This window comes from Emiliania huxleyi (assembly GCF_000372725.1).
Source record: "Emiliania huxleyi CCMP1516 chromosome Unknown EMIHUscaffold_21, whole genome shotgun sequence".
Lineage (NCBI taxonomy): Eukaryota > Haptophyta > Isochrysidales > Noelaerhabdaceae > Emiliania > Emiliania huxleyi.
Genome location: NW_005200507.1, coordinates 856,579 through 879,531, shown reverse-complemented (window position 1 = coordinate 879,531; position 22,953 = coordinate 856,579). Strand labels below are relative to the sequence as shown.

General features: G+C 64.7%; 7 protein-coding genes across 7 annotated transcripts; 5 read left to right on the top strand and 2 right to left on the bottom strand.

Annotated features, from left to right (window-relative positions):
- Positions 1–1,203: 1,203 nt before the first annotated feature.
- On the bottom strand, positions 1,204–3,368 carry EMIHUDRAFT_204480 (hypothetical protein; the record flags this gene model as incomplete). Its single annotated transcript, XM_005780930.1, has 9 exons — positions 1,204–1,329; positions 1,453–1,523; positions 1,643–1,707; positions 2,206–2,298; positions 2,376–2,455; positions 2,609–2,694; positions 2,860–2,932; positions 3,017–3,100; positions 3,231–3,368. The coding sequence occupies 9 exons, from the start codon at positions 3,366–3,368 to the stop codon at positions 1,204–1,206; spliced, it is 816 nt and encodes a 271-aa protein (XP_005780987.1).
- Positions 3,369–5,440: 2,072 nt separating this feature from the next.
- On the top strand, positions 5,441–6,490 carry EMIHUDRAFT_204479 (hypothetical protein; the record flags this gene model as incomplete). The annotated part of the gene is made up of 1 exon (XM_005780929.1): positions 5,441–6,490. The coding sequence occupies one exon, from the start codon at positions 5,441–5,443 to the stop codon at positions 6,488–6,490; it is 1,050 nt and encodes a 349-aa protein (XP_005780986.1).
- A 1,056-nt stretch (positions 6,491–7,546) lies between these two features.
- EMIHUDRAFT_204478 (hypothetical protein) lies at positions 7,547–8,701 on the top strand (the record flags this gene model as incomplete). The annotated part of the gene is made up of 5 exons (XM_005780928.1): positions 7,547–7,688; positions 7,800–8,038; positions 8,108–8,151; positions 8,223–8,423; positions 8,551–8,701. The coding sequence occupies 5 exons, from the start codon at positions 7,547–7,549 to the stop codon at positions 8,699–8,701; spliced, it is 777 nt and encodes a 258-aa protein (XP_005780985.1).
- A 590-nt stretch (positions 8,702–9,291) lies between these two features.
- EMIHUDRAFT_100016 (hypothetical protein) lies at positions 9,292–10,505 on the top strand (the record flags this gene model as incomplete). The annotated part of the gene is made up of 4 exons (XM_005780927.1): positions 9,292–9,528; positions 9,592–9,687; positions 9,874–10,218; positions 10,344–10,505. The coding sequence occupies 4 exons, from the start codon at positions 9,292–9,294 to the stop codon at positions 10,503–10,505; spliced, it is 840 nt and encodes a 279-aa protein (XP_005780984.1).
- A 3,847-nt stretch (positions 10,506–14,352) lies between these two features.
- EMIHUDRAFT_100015 (hypothetical protein) lies at positions 14,353–15,851 on the bottom strand (the record flags this gene model as incomplete). The annotated part of the gene is made up of 2 exons (XM_005780926.1): positions 14,353–14,943; positions 15,012–15,851. 2 exons carry the CDS (start codon positions 15,849–15,851, stop codon positions 14,353–14,355), a joined length of 1,431 nt encoding a protein of 476 aa, XP_005780983.1.
- A 1,184-nt stretch (positions 15,852–17,035) lies between these two features.
- Positions 17,036–17,806, top strand: EMIHUDRAFT_353504 (hypothetical protein). The gene has a single exon (XM_005780925.1). The coding sequence runs from the start codon at positions 17,094–17,096 to the stop codon at positions 17,571–17,573; it is 480 nt and encodes a 159-aa protein (XP_005780982.1). The 5' UTR covers positions 17,036–17,093; the 3' UTR covers positions 17,574–17,806.
- A 922-nt stretch (positions 17,807–18,728) lies between these two features.
- EMIHUDRAFT_204471 (hypothetical protein) lies at positions 18,729–22,469 on the top strand (the record flags this gene model as incomplete). Its single annotated transcript, XM_005780924.1, has 3 exons — positions 18,729–19,087; positions 20,891–22,028; positions 22,326–22,469. The coding sequence occupies 3 exons, from the start codon at positions 18,729–18,731 to the stop codon at positions 22,467–22,469; spliced, it is 1,641 nt and encodes a 546-aa protein (XP_005780981.1).
- Positions 22,470–22,953: the final 484 nt, after the last annotated feature.

The following is a 22,953-nucleotide window of genomic DNA, read 5'->3' as shown; positions in this document are numbered from 1 at the left end:
ATGGCATCACAGAAGTTTATCTCTGGGCCCCTAAAGGCGTCTCTAGCAGCGTCGTTACGCATGCCCCCTCCCCTCCTGGGCGCATGCGCCTCACGTCTCGCCAGAGCATAAGCCCTTGGCGTGTGGCGAGACGAGTCTCTCTCTCTCTCTCTCTCTCTCTCTCTCTCTCTCTCTCTCTCTCTCTCTCTCTCTCGGGCGCGGAGGGTTGCCGCCCACGTACGTGGCTGGGTTCACCGCGATTGTACCGGGTAGGAAAATTGGGAAACCACTTGACGGTCGCGGCCTTCCGACTCGCGCCTCCGCCTCACTCCGCCTCACTGGCACTATCTATTGTAGCCCTGGCCGGTGCGCGTGCTCAGTTGAAGTTCCGGAGTAAAATTCGAACGCGTTCTCTCACGGTGACCAAAAAATGTCCACCTCAGAGGCACCTCCGGAGGCAGGCCGCCGCACGCCGGCGACACAGCTCCAGCTGTCGAACTGACCCGCAGCTCCTCTCAGAGCGGGAACTGTGTCACAAATTGACTGAGGCGGTTGTCAGGAATCATCATACGGATCACATGGTGGCTCTCTCATGACGGGAGGCCGCCCGACCACTCCTGGGTGGCACTGCCACCGGTGTCGCTCGACGTCCTGTCGACAGCGTGCCGACAGCGACACAGACCATGTGGGACGCGTCGAGTATCGACCTCTACTGCTTACCCAGGTCGCAGCCTTCGAGTGTATCCTGGCTGTGGTCCCACACCCACTGGTGTCCACCTCAGAGACCGCAGGTGGAGGTCATGAGGGTCGATGGGAGATGGGAGTGCCAACGTAAAGCCGTAGTACGTAGGAACGTTACGTACCCCAACAATCCTCAATCGAATGGGCAATGCCAATGGGGACAAATTGACAATGCCTAAATTGTAAATAGACCCACCAGCCCAGTGTACAGTTTTTACAACCTCTGCATGTGGTGGTGTCTCGCTGCGGACTCGCGCGATCCATGCTCCAGGTCCACTCTCTGACTCACTCACTCTCGCCACCTGTGGCTGTGCCGGTGTTGGCGTGTCCGTCACACAGTGGGGGCACCGTGATCCGCGTGGTCCTGTGCGTACCGCTGCCGCCGCGCCCCTGTGATCGCCCCTCACCGTGCGTGCGTGCCCGCCGTGCCCCCCCCCCCTCCCCTCTGCGGCGCGCACCCTCCGCCCCGCCCGGCGGAGCCGCTCAGTCGCCGTCGCTGTCGAGGGCGGCGAGCGCCTTGTCATAGTCGCTGTCCTTGAGCGAGTCGTCGCGCGTGCATGGCACCGCCTCCTGCAGCGCCGCGCCGCAGAACTGGTGCTGGAGCACCTCCTCGAGCACCTAATTAGCAGTGAATTAGTAGTTGAATCGTAGTTAATTAGAGCTGGTGCTGGAGCACCTCCTCGAGCACCGGCCGCTCGCGCGAGTCGCGGCAGAGCAGTAGCCGCACCTGACAAGGCGGAAGAGAAGCCGAGTCAGGGGCTCGCCGCCAAACAGAGTGCCGTGGCAGAGAGCGGCGGCGCCATCTCGAGCGCAGGCGGAGAGAGCTTGCTCCAGCCTGCCGGCGGGGGGGCGGGGGGGGCGGTGAGATGCGGGCGGTGCAGTTCAGAAGGAGGAGCGGGGTGCGACAGCGAGGCCGCCGCACCCGGGTCGTCGAAAGTGAAGTCTGCGGCGTTGACGTCGCGCAGCACGGCGTCGACTGGCCGGCCTCTGGTCTCGAAGGGGAAGCAGCCGCAGAGCATTACGTGGAGGCACATGCCCAGCGACCAGACGTCCGCCTGAGGGGGGGGGGGGGGGGTGGAGGGGGGGGGGAAACCTCTCGCCAAAAGGCGCTTCGGGGAAAGAGGGCGAAAGGGGGCGCCAGGGAAGGCCCTTTACGAAGAGGGAAAGGGCGGAAGATTGCCCGGGTCTCGCGGGTCCTCGAGCCCGCACAGCGCCAGACGGCCTCTCGGCTGCGTCTCGGCTGCGTCTCGGCTGCGTCTCGGCTGCGTCTCGGCTGCGTCTCGGCTGCGTCTCGGCTGCGTCTCGCCTTGAGGCCGTACAGCGGCGGCGGCGCGGGCTTGCCGTTCGCGTCGCGGTAGGTGCCGCTCTCGTGCCAGTACCAGAGGGCAACCTACGGCGCGCGCGTTGCCGAGACGGTTCCGAGACGGTTCCGACGTGCCGCGCGTCTGCGTGCAGCAGCAGGAGCGAGCCTCGGGCGCGGCGTACTCGGGCGTGCCGTGCAGGCCGGAGAGGCCGCCGTGCTGCTCGTCCGTGTCGTCGACGATTGCGGCGCAGTGTAGGTCGACGAGGTGGAGGCGCCTACCCCCGACGAGTGGACGTGTCGTGGACGCGTCGTGGTCAGCGGCGGGAGGCGGACGAGGCGGAGTGCGCGCCACGGCTCGCCCTTGACGCGCTGAGACACCTGCACGCCCTCGGGCTTGATGTTGCGCAGCGCCACGCCAAGCTCGTGCGCGGCCTAGCGGGGCGGGAGGCGCCGGCTAGGCGGCGGCCCACGCAAGCGGCGAGCGGGCAAGCGGACGGCGGGCGGCGAGGGGCCGAAAGCGAGCGGCGAGGGGGAGGAGGCCGGGGCGGGGGAGCAGGCGCGGGAGGTTGCCTTTGTGGCGAGCACGAGCCGGACGAAGATCGCCCTCGCCTCCTCCTCCCTCAGCCGGTTCCGCTTCTCGAGCAGAGAGAGCAGGTCCGTGATCATGCCGCCTGCGGCAGGGAAGCGGCGCGCCTCGGCCGCAAGCCCACGCGCGCCCCAGCAGGAGGCGTGGGTAGCGCCGCGGAGCGTGCGAGCGTGCGAGCGTGCGAGCGTGCGAGCGTGCGAGCGTGCGTCTGCGCGTGGTACGCGCGCGCGTGCGTGCGTGCGTCCCGCACCGTCGCGGCGCAGCAGCGGCTCGAGCTCGAAAAAGACGAGGATGCGCGACGGCGTCGCGACCACCTCGTGCAGCTGCGGCAGCGGCGACGAGGTGGACGCGTCTCCACCCGGGGCCCCCGCGCCGCCGGTCGACACGAGCCGCCGCATCGCCTGCACCATCGCGTGCAGCTCGTCGCGCTTGCGCCGCGACGCTGAGAGCTCCTTGACGCTAGTCGGCCGCATCGCATACCGCACGCCCGTCTGCAAAGGAGAGGGCGCCGCTCCGTTGGTGGGCAGCGGTATCTCAGGGGCAGCCTCGCGGGCAGGCGCGCCTCCAGGTGGATGGCCTCGCTGCAGCCCGACAGCGCGCCCGTCAGTGGGCCCTACTCACGAGGCCGCGGCGGTGGAGCGGGAGGTGGCGGCGTCGCGACGCGGCCGCGTCCGCGCGCGCCTTGACCGCGTAGAGCCGCAAGAGCCCCGCCTCGCTCGAGAGCACCTGGTCGCTGACCTGCTCGAGGTAGGCCTCCATCGACCTCTTTGCTGAACAGAGCTCTTGAATGCCGGGCAGCAATGGCCTGGTGTTGCCAACCCATCCTCGGGAAAAATTCTTCAGCTGTCCGCCCGTAACCTGATGCCAACCATCCGGCCCGCTGGGTGCGCTTCTGAGCTCCCCGGCCCTGGATGTGCGGCTAATGACTGCACTCCAAGTGCTCCAAGTGCTCCCACTTCAAGCCCCTTTCGGCATATTGTTTTCGGCAAGTGTGCACACTTGGCCGCCGCTGCCTCCCAAGCCCCGCTGAGCACTCCCACGCCAGTATACCTCTACCATTGGCAGGAAAGTTGTCTATCACCAAAAAATACCATTTGTTTCGATTTTTGAAGTCCCCAGAACCTCATGAGCTCATCCTGACCTCCTCCGGAGCTGTGGTATATGTAATATAATGGACCGGAGGTAGTATATACATAGCTACTATACTCCCTTGCGTTGCTCCACACCTCCCGGGCGGAATGGCGGCTGTGCACGAAGTAAACATGAGACCAAGGGGCGCGCGCGCGGCGAGCCTCAAATCCTGCACGATTTTAGCTTACCATTTCACCCCTAACAAGGCTCAAGGGCGGTTAGGAGTGGATGACTCGACGCAGGGACTAGCGGGTATATCGGCATAAAACTCGGGTACGAAAGGTCCCTCAGCGGAGGGGCGGTCCGGTCCCCGCCTCTTCATGCGCCTCCTGCACCGCCGGTGATGCCCGGGGTGACCCCCCCCCCCCCCCAGCCCCATGGGTTATACTGAATTCGTATATTACACGAGCACAATTTTGAAAGTAGGTGTGGAATTAACCAAGTCATTTGATGGCGCCAAGCTCGTCAGGGTTGTTGTAGGTGTTGACTGGGAAGTGTTTGTGGAAGGCGTGAGGTGACGTTTTAAAACGTTAAATTGTCAAAACTGCCCATTTTTAGTAAGTAAAACGGTTGCGGCGCTCGCAGTATGCTCCGCCAATCACCTTAGGCTCCTCAGGGGAGTTAAACGAGCCCATGGCGGTACTATTTGTAAGTAGCGAAGCTCCTGCTGTAGTGCACCTGTATCATCATTAAATGAGCATAAATTTGCGTAGGAAATTGAGGCTCCATAAAGGCAGTAAATTAGAGCTACACATGATGGTAGAAGTGTGGTCTATAACTCGTGTTTTTGAATCCCCCATCCACCTAGGCAACTATCGTGCTGAGCTTGCTGCCTTGAACATTTGACTGTGCATTGGATTTTTGGACCCGTGCAGGGATTGTCGCGAGATTTGATTAAAAACGATACATTTTGGTAACTACTCAAGTTCTATAGGCATCTGGTTTTATGCTCAAAGAAATAAAACTGCTGAAGAAACATTGACTGTTTTGAGGCACCAACACTTATGGCAACATTAAATGCTACCACTTAGATGGTGCAAAAGAATTTACAGGGACACTGATGACGGATTACTGCCGTGCCAAAACAAGAATCCGCCCACCAGAATATCTTTCACAACCACAGCTGCTTCGAACAGCAACCCGTGTGCGAAAAATGCTGTCTCTCGATGATTGAACATACATAGCCAAAGCACTCCTAAATGATTCTGGATTCCCACAACACCATTGGCCTGTCGGCCTGTCGCCTGCGCTCACGCTAGTGAGATAATAAAACTCAGGCCAAGACTTTACCCCCAAAACACAAATGAGGTAGAGCACAACAAACAACAGACGACAGGAAGTGACATGTGAGGCTAGAGCAGCATGCTCCACCTCTAGCAATCTCTCCGGCCGGCGAGGCACGGACGAGACCGTATGTGGGGTCTAGTGAGGTGTCTATGGACGCCCTCCTCATGGCTAGCTGCCTGCGGCTAGCCCTAATCTCGCACTCACGGACAGTGACAATCAAATGGGTGAGTGTTTGCGAGCTGAGGCGCGTGTGCTAATTCTAGGCCGCACGTCGTGGCACTATGACGTAGGTAGACGTGCGACTGCAGCGCGCCCACCACAGTCTCGGTGGGGCGCGTGTGAATTAGACGTTTTTCTTCAAATCGATACGGCCATATCTCAGTGATTGATAGGGTGGCATGGTTCGCACTGCAATGGGCCTGCTCGCTGCACTGCTGCCGCTCACGCACTGCGCGCACATTGTGCACCCGGGCACCCACTGGATGGACACCGAAGGCAATCGAATCGAGGCACACGCTGCAGGGATGCTCCAGTCTCCACTGGACGCACGTTGGTACTGGTACGGCGAGACGAAGAAGGAGCACGCGGGGCAGTCCGCCACGCAGGGCATCAACTGCTACTCCGCACCCTCCATCGCCGGCCCATGGACGTTTGAGGGGCGAGTGCTCGGCCAAGATGATGTCGTGGTACCGGGAGAGCACGGCCGATGGGTCATGCAGCGCCCCAAGGTCCTCTTCAACAATCGCACTCGTCGCTTCGTGCTGTGGTTCCACCTTGACCAGCCCAAGCGATCGGGCAAGTACAAGTTTCGCCGCGTCGGAACGGCGACGGCGAAGCTCCCCGCCGGACCATTCACGTTTGTGGCTGGCTTTCGGCCAGACGGCATACCGTCGCTCGACATGAACCTCTTCTTGGATCCGCTGGATGGGCAAGCTTACCTTATCCGCGACTGCGCGCACGATTATGTCGGCATCTCGCGCCTATCAGCTGACTATCTTAACACGACAGAGGCAGGCGTCATCGCCAAGCTTCACACCTGCGAGGGCATGGCGATGTTCCGTCTTGCTAATGGAACGTATTACCTGATCACATCGCATCTGACCGGCTGGAACCCCAATCCGCTCATCGCATGGCGCAGCACGGGGACCGTTCTCGATCGTAGCACACGCTGGATCAACTTGGGCAATCCCACACAAGACGCCACGAGCTTCAACACGCAGCCGACTTATGTGGTGCGCTATAGTCCAGCACGGGGGCCTTCCTACTTTGTGTACATGTCGGACAACTGGTTGCATTGCGGCCCTTACGGCCTCACCGATGCGTGCTATACCTGGCTGCCAATTGTGCTCAACGATAGCAGCCCGCTGCCGGTACAAATCACTTGGCGGAAGAGCTGGGACTTAAATGATCCGAGCGGCGGAAGCCACTTGAGTTCAGATGGTCTACGCCAGGCGAACAAATGATCGTAACGATATTTGTTTACAACATATAAAGTATAAAACACACGACCATGGCAACTACCGTACTCAACTGCCCACTCATGCACAATGAAGGGTGTTCATTTTTTATTTTGATTAGAATATCGTCTTTTGTTTGGGTTATTTGAAATGATTCTATCAAATAAAAACAAAATGAACGTCTATGCCACTTGAGTATATGTCTACCAGAATCTGACCATATATGTATTCGTGACTATAAAAGGATTTTGTCAGGGGTCCAAAATGATCTCGTGCGACACAATGACCAAACCAAATGCAGTGATCTTTGCAGTGTGCGAGTGAGTGGTTGGATCATTTTTTCGTTGTATTTGCTCTCCGCCCACCAGCTGGCCACAGGCCGCCACCCTCGCCGGCCGACGTCGAAAGAACGGCCAGACTCGACCGACTCTGTGTCGCGCCGCTGCCTGCTTCTCGCGCCGCTGTAGCAGCGCCAGCAGCTCGGCCGCGCATCCTTCGCACACGCCGCCACGACCAAGCTGAGCGGGCCCGGTGTCGAGGTCTGGTGCGAACCGCATGCGAGGGGCAGCTGTGGCCACAGCAGGTCGACCAGACGGACCTCAAAGCTTGCCGTCGGCGTGCTGTCGTGGCGAGAGCGCGAGACCGCTGCAGAGGAGCCGAGTGCAGTGGCGAGCCAGAGGCTACCTGGGCCACCAAGTGGTAGCCCTTGCCCATTCTGATCAGGGCTGTGCTTTGGTGGGGTTGTGCTTGAGCATGTGTGAAGTGGGAGTGCGTGCCGGCGGTGTCTGTGGGTGAAACAGGCGTGTGTGAGGCCGTAAGAGCCGTGGTATGAGCCAGAGTGGGCTTCATCACCCAAAATAAGGACGGTCTGGGACAGCTCAGACTTGATACTGATGGACCTGGGCCAGGAGAGCGGCAGGAAAGGCGAGGTGGTGAGCTGGGAAGCCGCTTCGTCGGCACCTGGACGTGTCGCGATGAAGACATGAAGTGTGCCAAGAAGCGCCGTTTGCGGCTAGTGCTCAAAATTTCGGCAGAGAAGGCCAACATGTTATGACTGCATCCATGCACCTTGTGCATGGGGGCTGTGGAGCAGGACATTTCACGGTCGGTGGCGCCGATAATGACCTCCGGAAAGCCCTCGCAATCGCTCGGCACGGGGCCACCGGGAGTGCTCTCGAGCCCTACACCGGAGCATCACGAGCCGGTGTGAGCTTGAAGACCCGAGATAAGTGCGGTTCGGGACAGCTCGGGCTTGATACTGATGGGACTGGGCCAGGAGGGCGACAGAGAAGGCGAGGTGGTGAGCTGAGAGCAGGAAATAGCGCTTCGTGGCACTTGCTTCTCGACAAGGTCACACGCGGGGTGGCTGCTGGGCATGACGACATCGCGGCTGTGACCTCCACGCTGCGGAACATCCGACTGGGGTTCGCACAGGACGCCGCAGCGACCCGCGTTCAGCGGGCGATGCGCGCGTTCCTGCTGCGCAAGGGCACCATCATCATCACGATCGCCTCATCACCAAGATCCAGGCTGCTGCGCGCGGCCTCAACATTCGTCTTCCTCTCCCCTTCTCGGAAGCGTTGGCCCGATTCCCCCCCGAAATCTACCTCCCTCATGACACAGTGCGCGGCTGCGACGGAACCATCGGGTTCTGCCACCAACGTGAGGTCACCGGAGAGCAGCTGTGCCTGCCTCCGCCCTCGTCCCCCTCCTCCTCCCGCGAGTCGCCCTGCCCCAGTCATCCAGAGCACGACCTCTGGCGAGCCAGCCAGCCCCACTCTGCGGGCGCCAAGAAGAAGAAGAAGAAGACGTCGCGCACGCGGCAGGAGAAGAAACAAGGCAAGCGCGAGGCGGCGGCTCGAGAGGCTGCCGCTGCCGCGGCTGCCCGAGCGGCTGCTCAGGCGGCCGCTCAGGCCGCCCAGGCGGCCGCTCTCGGACGGTACAGGTTGGTCACCGCTTGGTTCTATCCAGTATGGTATCCTCGCGGCGACTGGTACACCTTGTACTGGGATGGCAGCTCGGCCGACAAGGTCGCAAGGCGCGCTGTCTTCCCGACGCTCGAGCAGAGACAAGCGCGAGCTGCCCGACCGCTCCTCCGACGACTCCTCCTCCGACCAAGACTCATGCGGCTCCGGCTCTACTAGCGCGGCGAATGACATTTTCGACACCCTCGACGACCATCTCGGCTACGGTTCCGACTCCGGCTTCGGCTGGTAGTCGACAAGCTGCCGAGCCCAAAAGGGCCAAATCAGGTAATCACTGTGTGTGCCACATTTCTTGTTGGCTTCTAAAAATCTCTCTCTCTCTCTGAGATTTTTAGCTACATGATCCGTACATGAAGGGTGGAGGGGCCCGTCCGCGGAGCTATGCGGCGCGGGACCCCCCACTGGAATAAAACAAAAAAAGAAAACCTACGACGGCGCGCCGCGCCACCAAAAAAGAATTTTAAAAGAAAAGAAATAAAACAGACAAGCAAGGGAGGGATGGGAGGACGGCACGCCGCCACCAGCACCACACAGGGATTTTAAGGAGAGGAGTGTGGTGCTAGCCGTCGCCCACCCTAACCCTTGGTCGTCTGCCTCTTTCTATCTCCCGTGCCTAGTATAAATAAATAAATAAAACGGACACACCAAACAAGGGGTGGGAGAAGGACAGGGTCCCCACCTGCGCGAGCAGGATCTTGTAAGGACGATCAGGGACAATCCCGTCCCCAGAGTGGCCACCGAGATTTTCTTTTATTACGAGAGTGCCAAGAGCGGCGTAGCCCACCCGCTCTTTCCGGGGTAGCAGAGCCTCGCTACACTAGAATGCCGTCGACGGCGCCCGCTGCGGCGGCGGCGGCGGCGCCCGCTGCGGTGGCGGCGGATTCCGCCGCCACGGCGTCCACGGCGTCCACGGCGCTCGCGGCCTCCCCTCCGCCCAAGATTGAGGTGAAGGTTTCGTGGCTCAAGCAGAAGCCCGTCGCGGGCAACCGGCAGCCGGTGCTCGAGTTTGACGAGCAGCAGCTGCACGCCTTCCCGCCGGAGACGACCACGTTTCGCCAGGTCCGCGACGCCCGCTGCGCGCCCTCGCCTGGCGAGCGCCGACGCTGAGCGCCCGCGCCTCAGGTCAAGCACGAGTGCTCGTACCCGGCGCCGCCGCACAAGGTGCGGATGTGGTGCTCGTCGTTCGGCGCGGCCGCTGACCTGCCGACGACGATGGAGGTGCCACCACGCGGCGGCCGCCCTCGCACGTCTCCCGCCAGACGTCCCACGTGCACACCTCACGCGCACACCTCGGCACGTCCTCACTGTCGTCGCACGCACCCTTCCGGCCGAACCTCTCTCCGTGCCGCCTCTCTCCGTGCCGCGCCCGGCTCGCTCATCCGCCCGCGCGCGGCTGTCCCGCAGCTCAACGTCTTCATCAACACCTTCGAGCTGATCACCGAGGAGAAGCACACACTCTCGATGGCGCACCTCACGGGCGGCGAGACCATCGCCTTTGAGATGGTGCAGGGGGAGCACGTCTCGGAGCTGTCTGGCTTCCTGCTCGGGGACCACGTCGGGCGAGCGAAGAAGGGGCAGGGCGGCGCGGCCAGCGGACAGGCGCAGCTCGTGCTGCCGGGCGGGGTCAACGCCCCCGCCGGCATCCTGCAGCCGCTCGCGCAAGCACGCGCCGCCTCGGAGCTCAAGCAAAAGGTGGACGCGGCGGCGCAGCTCTCGAACCAGCTCGCTGCGGCGAGCGATAGCCGGGACGTAGCAAGGGCATAGCCGAGGTGTAGCAGGTCTTCTGAGGCTGCAGTGGCGAGAGCGTGGCCGGAAGGGGCGCGGGCGTGGCGTGTGCCCCGTTGCGTGAGTGTGCCGAGGGCGCCGCGCTGTAGGAGCTGATCGCCGAGGAGGAGGAGGAGAAGGCGAAGCGCGAGAAGAAGAAGGCGAAGAAGAAGGGCAAGAAGGACAAGCAGCGAGAGAAGAAGAAGGCGCTCCGAGAGGGGCGCGCGGCGGGCGGCGGAGGAGCGGCGTCTCTTCACACCTCGAGCTTGTGAACAGGCGCTCGCCGGCGAGCCGCCGGCGGCGAAGGCGGCGGGAGGCTCGGAGGAGGAGGAGGAGGACAACTCGGAGGAGGAGCAGCCTGCAGCCTCCTCCTCGTCGGCCTCCGCGCCGGCGGCGAGCGGCGCGGGAGGCAGCAGCGCGGGAGGCAGCCGGTCGGGAGGCAGCGGGTCGGCGGGGGGGGCCTCCTCCTCGGCGGCGGCACAGGGCGGCAGAGCAGTTGGGGCGGGCTCTCCGAGCGGCGGCGAGGCGGGGGCTGGCGGCGGCGCAGTCGAGAGCGAGGCGGACTATGAGGGGCTCAGCGAGGAGCAGCTGCGCGCGCAGGCCTCCACACGCACGCACACACACACGCACACACGCACCACACACGCGCCACACACGCACACGCGCCTTCGGCCTCGCCCCACTCCGCACCGGAGTGCCCACGCCCGCCAAGCCGTGCCAGGTGCTCAAGTCGCATCAGCTGATTCGAGCGCTCGTCGAGCAGTGCTTGCTTGAGCGGCGCTCCAAGGAGGCGCTGGCGGTGCAGATGGCCGACTACGAGGCTGCCGCCGCGGCGCAGCACTCCGAGTACGCTGCGGACGTCGCGCATTTGCGGGCCCAGCTCGCCAAGGCGCGCGCGCAGAGCATAAACTAGGGCCGGGGCCGCCCTTGCGCCACTGCACCTGCAGTCTTGCAGAGGGCTTTCCATCCCTCTCCGGGCAGTGCAGGAGCTTTGGCAGCCGCAACGCGGACCGGCGGGGCGCCCCACTGATCTGGATCTCGATGTCTCTAGCTTTGAGTCTCTCCTCGGCCGGCATATTCGCTCTGCCCGGCGGCTGGCCCTGTGGATTGGGGGCCACGCCATTTTGTTTTTTTTTGCATCTGGGGTGCACTAGCACGCGCAAGTCCATCGTCGCCTCATCCTCACGGGGAGGGGTCGATGTACGATGGCCGGCGGCTCGGACTGGATCCGCGCCGAGGACAAGGTGGCGCTTAGACAAGTATGACAAGCACCCGTTGCTCCCCCCCCCCCCACACCTCTAGAGTGACTAGAGTGGAGAGGAGGCTCCTCCATAGGGTTTCACGATTCACCTCGCCTCACCTCATCAGCGAGACCAGAGAATCTGAGAGCACGAGCCACGAGCGCGCGAGAGGTGACTGAGTGTGTCTGAGAAAAGACAAAGTGCGACGGTGTATCATTCTTCATTCACTTTATGCCACCGTTGCATATCCGGATTCCTGGGTCGTGCGGAGATGCATCCGGTTTGGGTACCGGCGGATAGCAGGTGAACGCTAAGGTGGGTTTCGAACCAGTGACAACGCCCGTCTGGGTTTTTTGCGCCGAGTCGAACTTGGAGCACTTGGAGTGCAGTTAGTTGCCGCACGCCCAGGACCGGGGAGCTCAGAAGCGCACCCAGTTGGCCGGACGATTGGGATCGGGTTACCGGCTAGAGCGCGCCCGCCGGCGCGCTCTAGCCCTCGGGCTAGAGAGCCCTAGCCCCGGGGGTGCGCGGTCGCAGGGCCATAACACGGGTCTCCGAGGGTTGGCTCCGTGTACCGGGTTTCCCCTTAACTGCAGAACGCCGCCCCTCTACTCGGAGCTAAAGAATACTCTCCGAGGGTTGGACCCGCGTACCAGGTTTCCCCTTAACTGCAAGGACGCCCCCTCTACTCGGAGCTAGTGATACGGGAATACGTACCGCCCCCACGCGATCCCTTACTCGAAGATAATACGAGAATACGCAGCTGCGAGGCACCTATAAAGAAAAACAGCATGCTAAATTTCGGCGGCTAAAAAGCAAAGGACGGGCACTTTTGATCGGCAAAGCAAAGTTGGAGTAACGGCGACCGCGTTCGCAATGAAGTCGCCTGTCGAGCAGCTTCCGCGGCGCGCATGCGCCGCGGGGTTGACCGACAGCCGCGCCTCTCGCGCCTCCCGTGCCACGCTCGGCGACGCGCGCGCCGCGCGCCACTCGCCGTGGCATGCAGTACAGTGCCACTGCAGCCTCGTCAACGCCGCACACAGAACCAGCAGGCTGCTCACCAGGCAGCACATTGCTGCACCGGCAAGCAGCGGAGGCCGTGGCGCTGCGGCGCCGCCTCCCTGTCCTGTCCACGGAGCAGGCACACGGCAGCACGGCCCTCCACCAGCTGCAGGAGGTGCGCGCCTCCCAGTGGAAGCACCAGATGCTCCCTCACCACCCGCAGCTTTGCGCAGCGCAGCGCACGGGCCACGCCACGCAGAGCTGACCCTCAGTCTGCCCAATAGGCTGCCTGCGGAAGGCCTGGCAGGTGCCCACTCGCCTCCTCGGCGGCCATGTCCTCCGCCCGGGCGAGCGAGCAGCGCAAGAGCGGAGGCGGATGCCATGCTTTGCGTAACGGTAGGCGGTCTCGAACTGCGGGATTCGAACTCGAGACCCAATGCAGTTTTGCGACGGTGTATGAATCATTCACTTTATGCCACCGTTGCATATCCGGATATGCAACGGTGCGGTGGCATAAAGTGAATGATACACCGTCGCACAAAGGTCAAAGCTGGTAGGTGGTAGCTGCCCTTTCTCATCATTCATGTCGAATGGGAACGAGACACAGATACAGAAAATCGGAGTACGGAGAGAGAGACCGGTAGAGATGCCTCAGATTGCGGTGTGCTCAACGGCCTCAACCACAGGCACAGCGGTCACAGGCATATGGCTATGGGCTGGCTGCCACCTTACAGGTTTCGATTCCGGGCCACCGCAAATTTTGATCAGCAAATTTCGAGGGGCGGCCGCAAATTTTCAGGGATTTTCATTTGATTGTCGAAACGTGTCCGTCTTGGCACAGGATAGAGCATATAGGCGGCGAACACCCAGGTGCGCAGGGACATCGCGACTCTGCCCGCTCGCTCGACCCTCGCTACTGGTGGCGTGACAGGGCCTCTCTCGATTGCGTGTGCCTCCCATCGGCACGCGGGTGCGCAGACATCGCGACTCTGCCCGCTCGCTCGACCCTTTTGCCGCGAGAGGGCGCCGGCCGCTGGCGCCCTGAGGCGGCAATTGGTGGCGTGGCTGGGGAGTGCGGAGAACGCTACTGGCGGCGTGACAGGGCCTCTCTGGATTGCGTGTGCCTCCCATCGGCACGCGCGGGTGCGCAGACATCGCGACTCTGCCCGCTCGCTCGACCCTTTTGCCGCGAGAGGGCGCCGGCCGCGTGTAAGAGGTGGCTGGCGCCCTGAGGCGGCATTTGGTGGGGTCAGCGTGCGGTGCTGAGTCTTACTCGTCGTCGCTGGGGCCAGATCCCAGCGCAGAACTCTGCAACGCTGGCATACAAACACAAGAAGACTAACCCTAACCCTAACCCTAACCCTAACCCTAACCCTAGGTCAGCGTGCGGGGCTGAGTCTTAGTCGTCGGCGCCTCGGCGCTGTGGGGCCAGATCCCAGCGCAGAACCCTGTGCAACGCTGGCATATACAGACACAACACGACTAACCCTGACCCTAACCCTAACCCTAACCCTAACCCTAACCCTAACCCTAACCCTACCAGTCACGCTCCCAATACGTGCATCACTTTTGTGACAGGTCTCAGACTTTGAGCGGCCATATCTCGGTAACTATTGATGGTCCACCTGAAAACTCTTCGGATTTGGAAAGGGCGACCGGCGCCCGCACTAATGGCTTTGAGTTCGCTCCGGGGGTGCATCTGTAGATGTGAGATGTATACAGCACCGGCACCGGTAGCGGCCCCGGCGCTGGCTGTGGCTGTGGCTGTGGCTCTCGATCGCGCCCGCCGCCGCGCCGCTTTGGCTCGGGCGGAGGCCACCGATCGCCCGCAGCCGCACCAGATCGCGGCTCATTGGCGGCAGCGCGGCACGAGCCCTCAGGCCTCCTCCTCCTCCTCCTCGCCCGCCTCGGCAGCGTCCAGCGCTGCCGCGGCGCTCTCCGCAGCCCCTCCCCCGCTGCGCGCGGCCGCGACGGCGCGCCCCTCGGCGTACGCCTCGCTCACGAGGTCGACTGCCTCCCGCGAGGCGAGGAGGTTGACCGTGTTCCACGCGAACTTGTCGGTGGTCGACATCTGGTGCACCAGCACGCGCAAGTCCATCGCCGTGAGCGAGTCCGGCACAGCGTCGCGCTCGAGGCCGGCGACCACCCACGCGTCCACGAGCGCCTCGCGCGAGAGGAAGAAGGGCATCGCGTGCGCCGACTGCAGCTGGTCGGTGCAAAAGACGGGCAGCTGCCACGCTGCCTCGGGCAGCCCCTGCTTCTCCGCCTGCTCGCGCAGGAAGGGCCCCATCTGTTCGCGCACAGCCGCGCTGCCCTGCAGCTTGAGCGTGCTCGCGATGTGGCCCTGCGGCTCATCGCCCGGCCAGCCACCGCACGCGGCGAAGGCGCGCCCGAGCGGCGTCACGCCGAGGTGCAGCCCGCGCACGTCCGGCATCGCCCGCTTCGCCGACTCGAGCACGGCCCTCGCCTAGACAGGTCCGTCGACGCGGTGACCACTCAGCTCCTCCCTCCGCGGCTCGAGGGGCAAGCTTCGACCTCGGCCGGGTCCGTGTAGAAGCAGGCGGTGGGGGTGGCGCCCTCCTCCTCGCGCATGCCGACCACGCGCGACTGCCCGTCGAGCAGGCAGAAGGTCGGCACCGTGTTCAGCTTCGCGGTCACCGCCTCGCGGCTGAGCGCCGCCGGCACCGGCTGGACCTGACTCGCGCCGAGCGCAGCGACCAGCTTGCTGTGCGCCTCGAGCGGGCCCGCGAGCGCCGCGCGTAGCTGGGAGAGGGCGCTGGCGACCGTCCCGCCCGCCTTGCGGCGGCCCGCGGCCCGCAGCGCTGCCAGCTTCTCCACCGTCTCGGCCGGCACCGCCCGCACATTCTCCTTGGCCGCCGCCTCGTCATCTGAGAGGTAGAGCGCCGCCTGCCGCAAGAGCTGCATCGAGCCGGCCGCCGCGGGAAGCGCCTCGTCAGACTCGCCGCGCATCAGCCGGTGAACCTCGCAAAAGTGCCGGTGTGCCTCCTTGAAGGCCCTGCGGTCTGGCCTGGATGCGATTGCCTCTGGCGACGCCTTGCGGCCGAGGATGCTCGGCCGTGCGGTCGAGAGCACGCCCAACTCGAGTTGCGCGAACTGGTCCATGAAGGCGTCGATAGACCGCGAGAGGGCGGCGAGCGCCGCGGCGACCTCGGCCTCGTCGTCTCCGTCCTCCGAGGAGCCCTCGTTCTTTGACCCTGCGGCGGCTGCGGCGGCGGCGGCCTCCGCCTCTGCCTCGCCGCCGCGCAGGCGGCGAAGGGTGAGCGACGAGGCGGGTGGCGCAGCGATCCTCGACGCGTCGACGAGCGAGAGGCTGGCCAGCAGCAAGAGCGAGAGTCTCATCGGCGCGTGGCTCATCGCCGCGTGGCGTGTGGGCGAGATGCGCGAGCAATAATAAGAAAGAAGGCGCGTTATTGCACTGTGGCTCGCGACCATTGTCATTAGTCATAACAAGAAACAGGCGCTCCGCCTGCCAAGCGGCCGTGGGCTCTCAGGTAGGCTCTGGGGTGCTCTGGGGTGCTCTGGGGCCACTCGGGACCGCTCGGGACCGCTCGGGACCCTCGGGACCGCTCGGGACCGCTCGCTCGGGACCGCTCGCTCGGGACCGCTCGTCCGCTCGGCCTCGCTCGGCCTCGCTCGGGGGCGCGGCTGGGACATTTGCGGCCCGCCTCCGGCTGGCTGGGCTGCACGGCTGGGCGGCGCGGCGAGGTGCTGCAGTGAGAAGAAATTGTAAACTTCTCATCTTGAGATTAGCAGCAAAAACAGCAAAGCACTAAGAACTGCGCCGCGATGTGCGGCGGGCACACCGGCCACGGGCCAAACACATCATACCTAGGTCCCTTCATACGCTCCTGGAGCCCAACCATGTGCGCCGCGATCTTCCATGACCGCGGCAAGCAAGGGTGAACGAGCCACGCCACGTAGTGCACAGAGCCATACGGTTGTCCACTACCTGGCCAATGAGGTGCTCCACACGCCTATACGGTAGTGCTGCACCGTCTGGCACCTTGACACCGGCGAGCATGGTACCGGCCTAGATGGTGTCGAGGGGTGTCGAGGGTGTCGAGTTGGCATGGGGTGTCGAGGTGTCTCTTTCTTCGAGTTGGTGTCGAGGTGTCGATCGAGGCCAGGGCTCAGGCTCGACGAGAGTGGGCGCAATCACCGACAAGTAGAGCCCGTGCCTGCGCTGTATCGCCGTCAGGAACATCGCCGACACCATCTTCGTGGTGTGGAGTCCATCAGGGCGCATGTCGAGCCATCCCCAGCGGCGCCGAACTGGGAGATCGAGATGAAATGAAGGAAGGGACGAGTCCCCAGTCGCCTCCCTGAACTTGATCGCCTCCGACTGCGGCGTTTTGTCGATCTCCTCGCACGCCGTCAGGCACGCGATCCACGCTAGAGAAAAATAAAAAGAATTTCTGCCACGAATTCTCTTATTCCCGTCATGCGTGGAATTTCGAGGAACCGACTGCTCTGCCGTGAGTGTACATCTGTGTGTGTGGTGTGTATATGCTCTCCGCCGCGCTCCTCGTCGCGGCCGCTGCTTTCGTTCCGCACACGCAGCCGCCCTGCAGTCGGCGACACGCGGCCGTCGTCGCGATGGCCAAGGGCTTCTCCAAAGCCCCTCCTCCCGCGTCCAAGCCGCCAAAGAAGCGGGCCGCCGCCGCCGGGCCTGCGCCACCGCCGCCGTTATCCGCAAAGGCGCAGCAGGCTTCCAAGGATTTTGACAGCCTCAAGGCGAGCGGCGCGCCCGAGTACTCGATCGCTGTCCGAACAGTGAGCAGCGGCGGCGAGCCGAGCGAGTGGTACCTGGTGGGCGGCCTCGCTGTGCCGCGCTCCAACTCCGAGGAGAAGGCCGTGAGCATGGCCATATTCCAGAACGAGGACGAGCTCCTGAAGGGCGCCTACAAGTTTTACCCAAAGCTGAAGGCGAGCACCGACAAGTTCGAATACGGCTACAAGATGAGGGATTTCCCTGACGACCCCTGGAACATCGCATCCGAGGCGGCGACCAAGGGGTCCGACAACCCCTTCATGGACTGGTTCAACACACTCGACAACCCTCTCAACCGCGGGTAGCCGCCGGATTAGTGCAGTATGCGACGAGCCAACTCTGACCGCGTTGCGCCCGTGCCGACTAGCCCGCCGCGGGCGGCCCCATTCCCCTTGCTACGTGAGCATGCCTAGCTGCGTCTGCTGAGACTCAGAGGCGAAAGGTGATCCCTGGGCGTGAGTGTAATCGCGCTTTCGTCTCCCCTCCCAGCTTCCTCCCTAGCTCCCTACGCGCTACGGGTGCTTCTCAACACTCCGCCAAAAACTCTGACCAATGGGGCCAGGTCAGACCTCAGACGTACACGGGACAGTCGACACTGGGTCGAGATAACATGCAACGCCGAGCTCACGGAAAAGCTTCTTTCTTCTTTTAACGCGATTTTTCTCAAAAAAGTTGGAGCGGGGAAAATGGAGGCGGTTCGCGTACGTCGAACGTCCGCGCTGGCATGCCGCTCCCGCTCTGAAGGCATGAACCGCCGTCGCGCGATTGCGAGCGTGGTCCTGTGCTGCTTCGGAGTGAGGGCATTGCGGCAGCAGTGCCTACAGCCAGAGGCCGGCGCTCGGCATGTTGTCGTCAGCGATAGCACTGGATGGGTCGCACCAATCCTCGCCACCCAAAAGAATCAGCCGCTACACCTCGAGAAGAAGGCGGTAGCAGTGGGCATTTCCCCTACTCGCGGCGTAAGCTATGGGACCGAAAAAAAACAAAAAGCCCATCGGCCTCCTCCCGGACAGCGATGAGGAGCGGCACGAAGGGTTTCTCGGACGGAGGTTAGCGCACCACACGTGTGTCGTGTCGACGTCCTTGTCCTCCCTGGCGTAGCGAACCGATACTTACTCGCCGCCATATAGGACGGTATGCGGCGATCGCCGCCCACCACCCTGCCCCCCCCTAGTATGCCATCGACCCGTCCCTTGCCCCCTCTCGCCCTTGCTCTTCCTCTCCCCCTCCATGCCCTCGCCCCCGTACCCCTCACACCCCCCTCCCCCCCCCTCTCCCTCCCCCTCACCTCCCTCTCCCTCCTCGCAGTAGGGCCCATGCCCCACGACCAGCCCGCGACCATGTAGAACGCCTCGGTGTTGCCGAAAGCGACAAAGGAGCCCTCCCGACCGTTCTCGGCTCCAGGTATAGACGCTGTCCACAGAAGCGTCTCGCTCGGCGTTGGTTGCATCGACGTTGGGATGTCCTCAAAGCGCAAGCCGGAGCCAGCGAAACCGGAGGCGACCACCACCACGCGACGCGTCGGCCAGCGGACGCGCCTGCAGCCGCTCGCGTGGTGGAGCAACGAGCGCAAAAACTACGAGGCCTCCGAGAACGGTCCAGTGCTCACCGGCGTGCTCTCACCTGGCGAAGGCAAGATCAAGCCGCTGACCGGCTCCTCTCCATCTCCACCGCACAGCAAGCGCAAGGTCGAGCCGCGCCGCCGCAAGAAGAAGGTGGCGTTTGAAGGAGGATACCCTGGAGGCGTGCTCGACGAGGCAGACGCACCAACAGAGGAGTGGGCGCCGCCAGACGAGCTTCCTCTGGCAGCACCACAGCCGTGGGCGACAGCGGAGGAGGAGGAGGGGGAGGCAGCCCGCGCTGAGGCCGAGAAGGCGGCGCAGGAGAAGGAGGCGGCGGAACGGGAGGCCGCGCGCGCCGAGTCGGCTCGAATCGAGGCGGAGAGGGCGGCGGCGGAGGAGGCGGAGCGTCGGCGTCTGGAGGAGGAGGCGGCCCGCAAGCAAGAGGCCGAGGCTGCGGCCGCGGCGGAGACGGAGCGGGTGAGGCTGGAGGAGGAGGCACGGCGCAAGGCGGAGGCTGCGGCTGCGGCTGCGGCCGCTGCGGCTGCTGCTGCGGCGGCGGAGGCTGAGGCGGAGCGTCGGCGTCTGGAGGAAGCAGCCCGCGCCGAGGCCGAGAAGGCGGCGCAGGAGAAGGAGGCGGCGGAAAAGGCTCGCCAAGAGCAGGCCGCGGCAGAGGCAGCAGAGAAGGCTCGCCGAGAGCAAATTGCGGCAGACGCTGCGGCGGCGGAGGCGGCGGCGGCGGAGCGCCGACGTCTGGAGGAAGCCGCCCGAGCCGAGGCCGAGAAGGCGGCGCAGGAGAAGGAGGCGGCGGAACGGGAGGCCACGCGCGCCGAGTCGGCTCGAATCGAGGCGGAGAGGGCGGCGGCGGAGGAGGCGGAGCGTCGGCGTCTGGAGGAGGCGGCGGCCCGCAAGCAAGAGGCCGAGGCTGCGGCCGCGGCGGAGACGAAGCGGGTGAGGCTGGAGGAGGAGGCACGGCGCAAGGCGGAGGCTGCGGCTGCGGCTGCGGCCGCTGCGGCTGCTGCTGCGGCGGCGGAGGCTGAGGCGGAGCGTCGGCGTCTGGAGGAAGCAGCCCGCGCCGAGGCCGAGAAGGCGGCGCAGGAGAAGGAGGCGGCGGAAAAGGCTCGCCAAGAGCAGGCCGCGGCAGAGGCAGCAGAGAAGGCTCGCCGAGAGCAAATTGCGGCAGACGCTGCGGCGGCGGAGGCGGCGGCGGCGGAGCGCCGACGTCTGGAGGAAGCCGCCCGAGCCGAGGCCGAGAAGGCGGCGCAGGAGAAGGAGGCGGCGGAACGGGAGGCCGCGCGCGCCGAGTCGGCTCGAATCGAGGCGGAGAGGGCGGCGGCGGAGGAGGCGGAGCGTCGGCGTCTGGAGGAGGAGGCGGCCCGCAAGCAAGAGGCCGAGGCTGCGGCCGCGGCGGAGACGAAGCGGGTGAGGCTGGAGGAGGAGGCACGGCGCAAGGCGGAGGCTGCGGCTGCGGCTGCGGCCGCTGCGGCTGCTGCTGCGGCGGCGGAGGCTGACGCGGAGCGTCGGCGTCTGGAGGAAGCAGCCCGCGCCGAGGCCGAGAAGGCGGCGCAGGAGAAGGAGGCGGCGGAAAAGGCTCGCCAAGAGCAGGCCGCGGCAGAGGCAGCAGAGAAGGCTCGCCGAGAGCAAATTGCGGCAGACGCTGCGGCGGCGGAGGCGGCGGCGGCGGAGCGCCGACGTCTGGAGGAAGCCGCCCGAGCCGAGGCCGAGAAGGCGGCGCAGGAGAAGGAGGCGGCGGAACGGGAGGCCGCGCGCGCCGAGTCGGCTCGAATCGAGGCGGAGAGGGCGGTGGCGGAGGAGGCGGAGCGTCGGCGTCTGGAGGAGGCGGCGGCCCGCAAGCAAGAGGCCGAGGCTGCGGCCGCGGCGGAGACGGAGCGGGTGAGGCTGGAGGAGGAGGCGCGGCGCAAGGCAGAGGCTGCGGCGGAGGCTGCGGCCGCTGCGGCTGCGGCTGCGGCTGCTGCGGCTGCGGCTGCCGCAGCAGTTGCGGCTGCGGCTGCGGCGGCGGAGGCTGAGGCGGAGCGACGGCGTCTGGAGGAGGAGCGGGTGAGGCTGGAGGAGGAGGCGAAGGCGGAGACTGCGCAGCAAGCAGAGCTGGAGGCCGAGGCGGCGCCGCCCGTGGGCCCTCCGAGTGTGAGCGAGACGATCCGTCGAGACGAGGCAGCGCGCGACGATCTCGAGATCGAGGTGGACGGGGCGCGGGACTCGGAAACGTACTCAGAGACCTCTGAAGACGAGGCCGAGGACAACACCACACAGGCCTCAGCGAAGACAACCGAGGACAAGATGGAAACGACTCCGTCTCCCGCGCCCGCTCGCAAGCGTTTCGAGCAAGCGGAGGCCGGTGCAGCTGAAGGCGAGAGCGAGACGCTGGCGCCCGAGCAGCGCAGCATGGAGGCGGAACCCGCCCCTGCGCCGGGCGACGCCAAGCTGGTCGAGGAGCCCGTGGGCAAGGAGACCGCGCCGCCGGAGGCACCCGCGCAGGCGGCCGCTGCGGCGGTCCTTCCGAAGGCATCGACGCTCAAGCTGCCCGGAATCGACATCACGAGGCATCGTCATTTCCCGCTCTCTGCGAGGAACGCTCGGCCACAGCTCCCATCTTCGCCGGCGAAGCGCGTCGTCTCATTGACAGCGACGGGCCTGGGCGCGATCTCGCTCAAGACGGCGGCCACGCCCAAGGCGGTGGCGAAGGCGGCTACCAAGCCCGTGGCGACTGCACCGGATGTTGAGGAGGAGGCGAGCGAGGCGGCTTACGCGACGCTCCTCACGCAGCTGCGCCGGTTCTACGGCGAGTTCGAGCCCACCCGCCTCATCGAGCGGGACGGAGCGGCCGTCAAGGAGATTGCGCGCCATTACGCGGTGCCGGGCCGCGAGGCTGAGCTCCGGCAAAAGCTGCTGTCCAAGTACGGCCACACCCACGATCTGATGCCGCCGCCGATGTCGCCGGTGCCCGCGCAGTCTGCGGCGATGATGGCGCCGCTGAGCGCCTCGGCGGCGGCGGCACCTACCCCTGTCATGGCGGCAGCCTCGCAGCCGCTGCTCGCGTTGGACGGCCCATTCACGGCGCGCGCGCTACCGATCAAGCCGGCAAAGCCGCTGGACTCGCCGTCTCCATCGCAAGAGGGACGCGCCGCGGAGCCTGCGGCGGCGGAGGACAAGACCGTCACGCTCCCGGCGGGCTGGGAGGAGGTGCCTGACGAGACGAGCCGCGTATTTTACTGGGACACGACCAACAAGTCAGTCTTGACCTATCGGCCAGCGGCCGCCGGCCTGGGTGGAGGCGGTGCAGGAGGCGGCGGTGGGCGCGCAGGCGACCACGGCGGCGGTGGAGACGGCGGTGGAGACGGCGGTGCAGACGGCGGCGGCGGCGGCGGCGGCGGCGGCAGCGGTGGAGATGGCGGCGGTGGAGATGGTGGTGGTGGTGGCGGCGGTGGCATCCCCTCCAGCTCTGCTCTTGGCGGCGGCTTCGTGATCGCCCGCATGCAGTCTTGGGGCCGCAAGGCGCTGTACTACGTGAAGCGCAACGGGTCCGACAAGGAAGACCCAAAGCCCCTCGAGGAGGACGACATCCCCCTCGCCATGCGGATTGCGTTCCAACACAAGCTCGACCTCCCCGCCATGCAGCAGTGAGATGCAACGTCGCAGCCTACGTAGTGCTTGATGGCGTGCCGAGAAGGCTCTTCACGACTTGGGAGGGGAAGGGGTGGGTGGGTGGGGTGGGTGGGGGGGGCACGCAGGGCGTGGGGCGGCGAAAGCACTCGACTTTGCGAACCTGCGCGTCGTGTGTGGGGCGCGAGACTTGGAGGGAGGGAGAGGGGAGGGGGCGTCGCCTCCGAAACGCGCCCGGGACACGCACGCCCCCGCCCGAGAGTGGAGAGACGCCTCTGAGTACTGAGAGACGCCTCTCCGCGACAATACGATGCAGCTCTGGCTGATGCTCGAGTCCGCGCCGTGGCTGCTTGCGCCTGTGAATTTGTGGGGAAAGGATGCTCAAGATATACATATATGTGATCTGTGATCTGTTAGGGTCCGCCCGCAGGGGCGATTTGTATACCGAGGCGGTGCCCGGTGCCGAACCTGTCGGACCTTAAGTGTTAAGACAAAATCAGACCAG

Coding starts and splice junctions, on each gene's coding strand:
- EMIHUDRAFT_353504 (XM_005780925.1), top strand. CDS start 17,094: ATGGCCAAGGGCTTCTCCAAAGCCCCTCCTCCCGCGTCCAAGCCGCCA.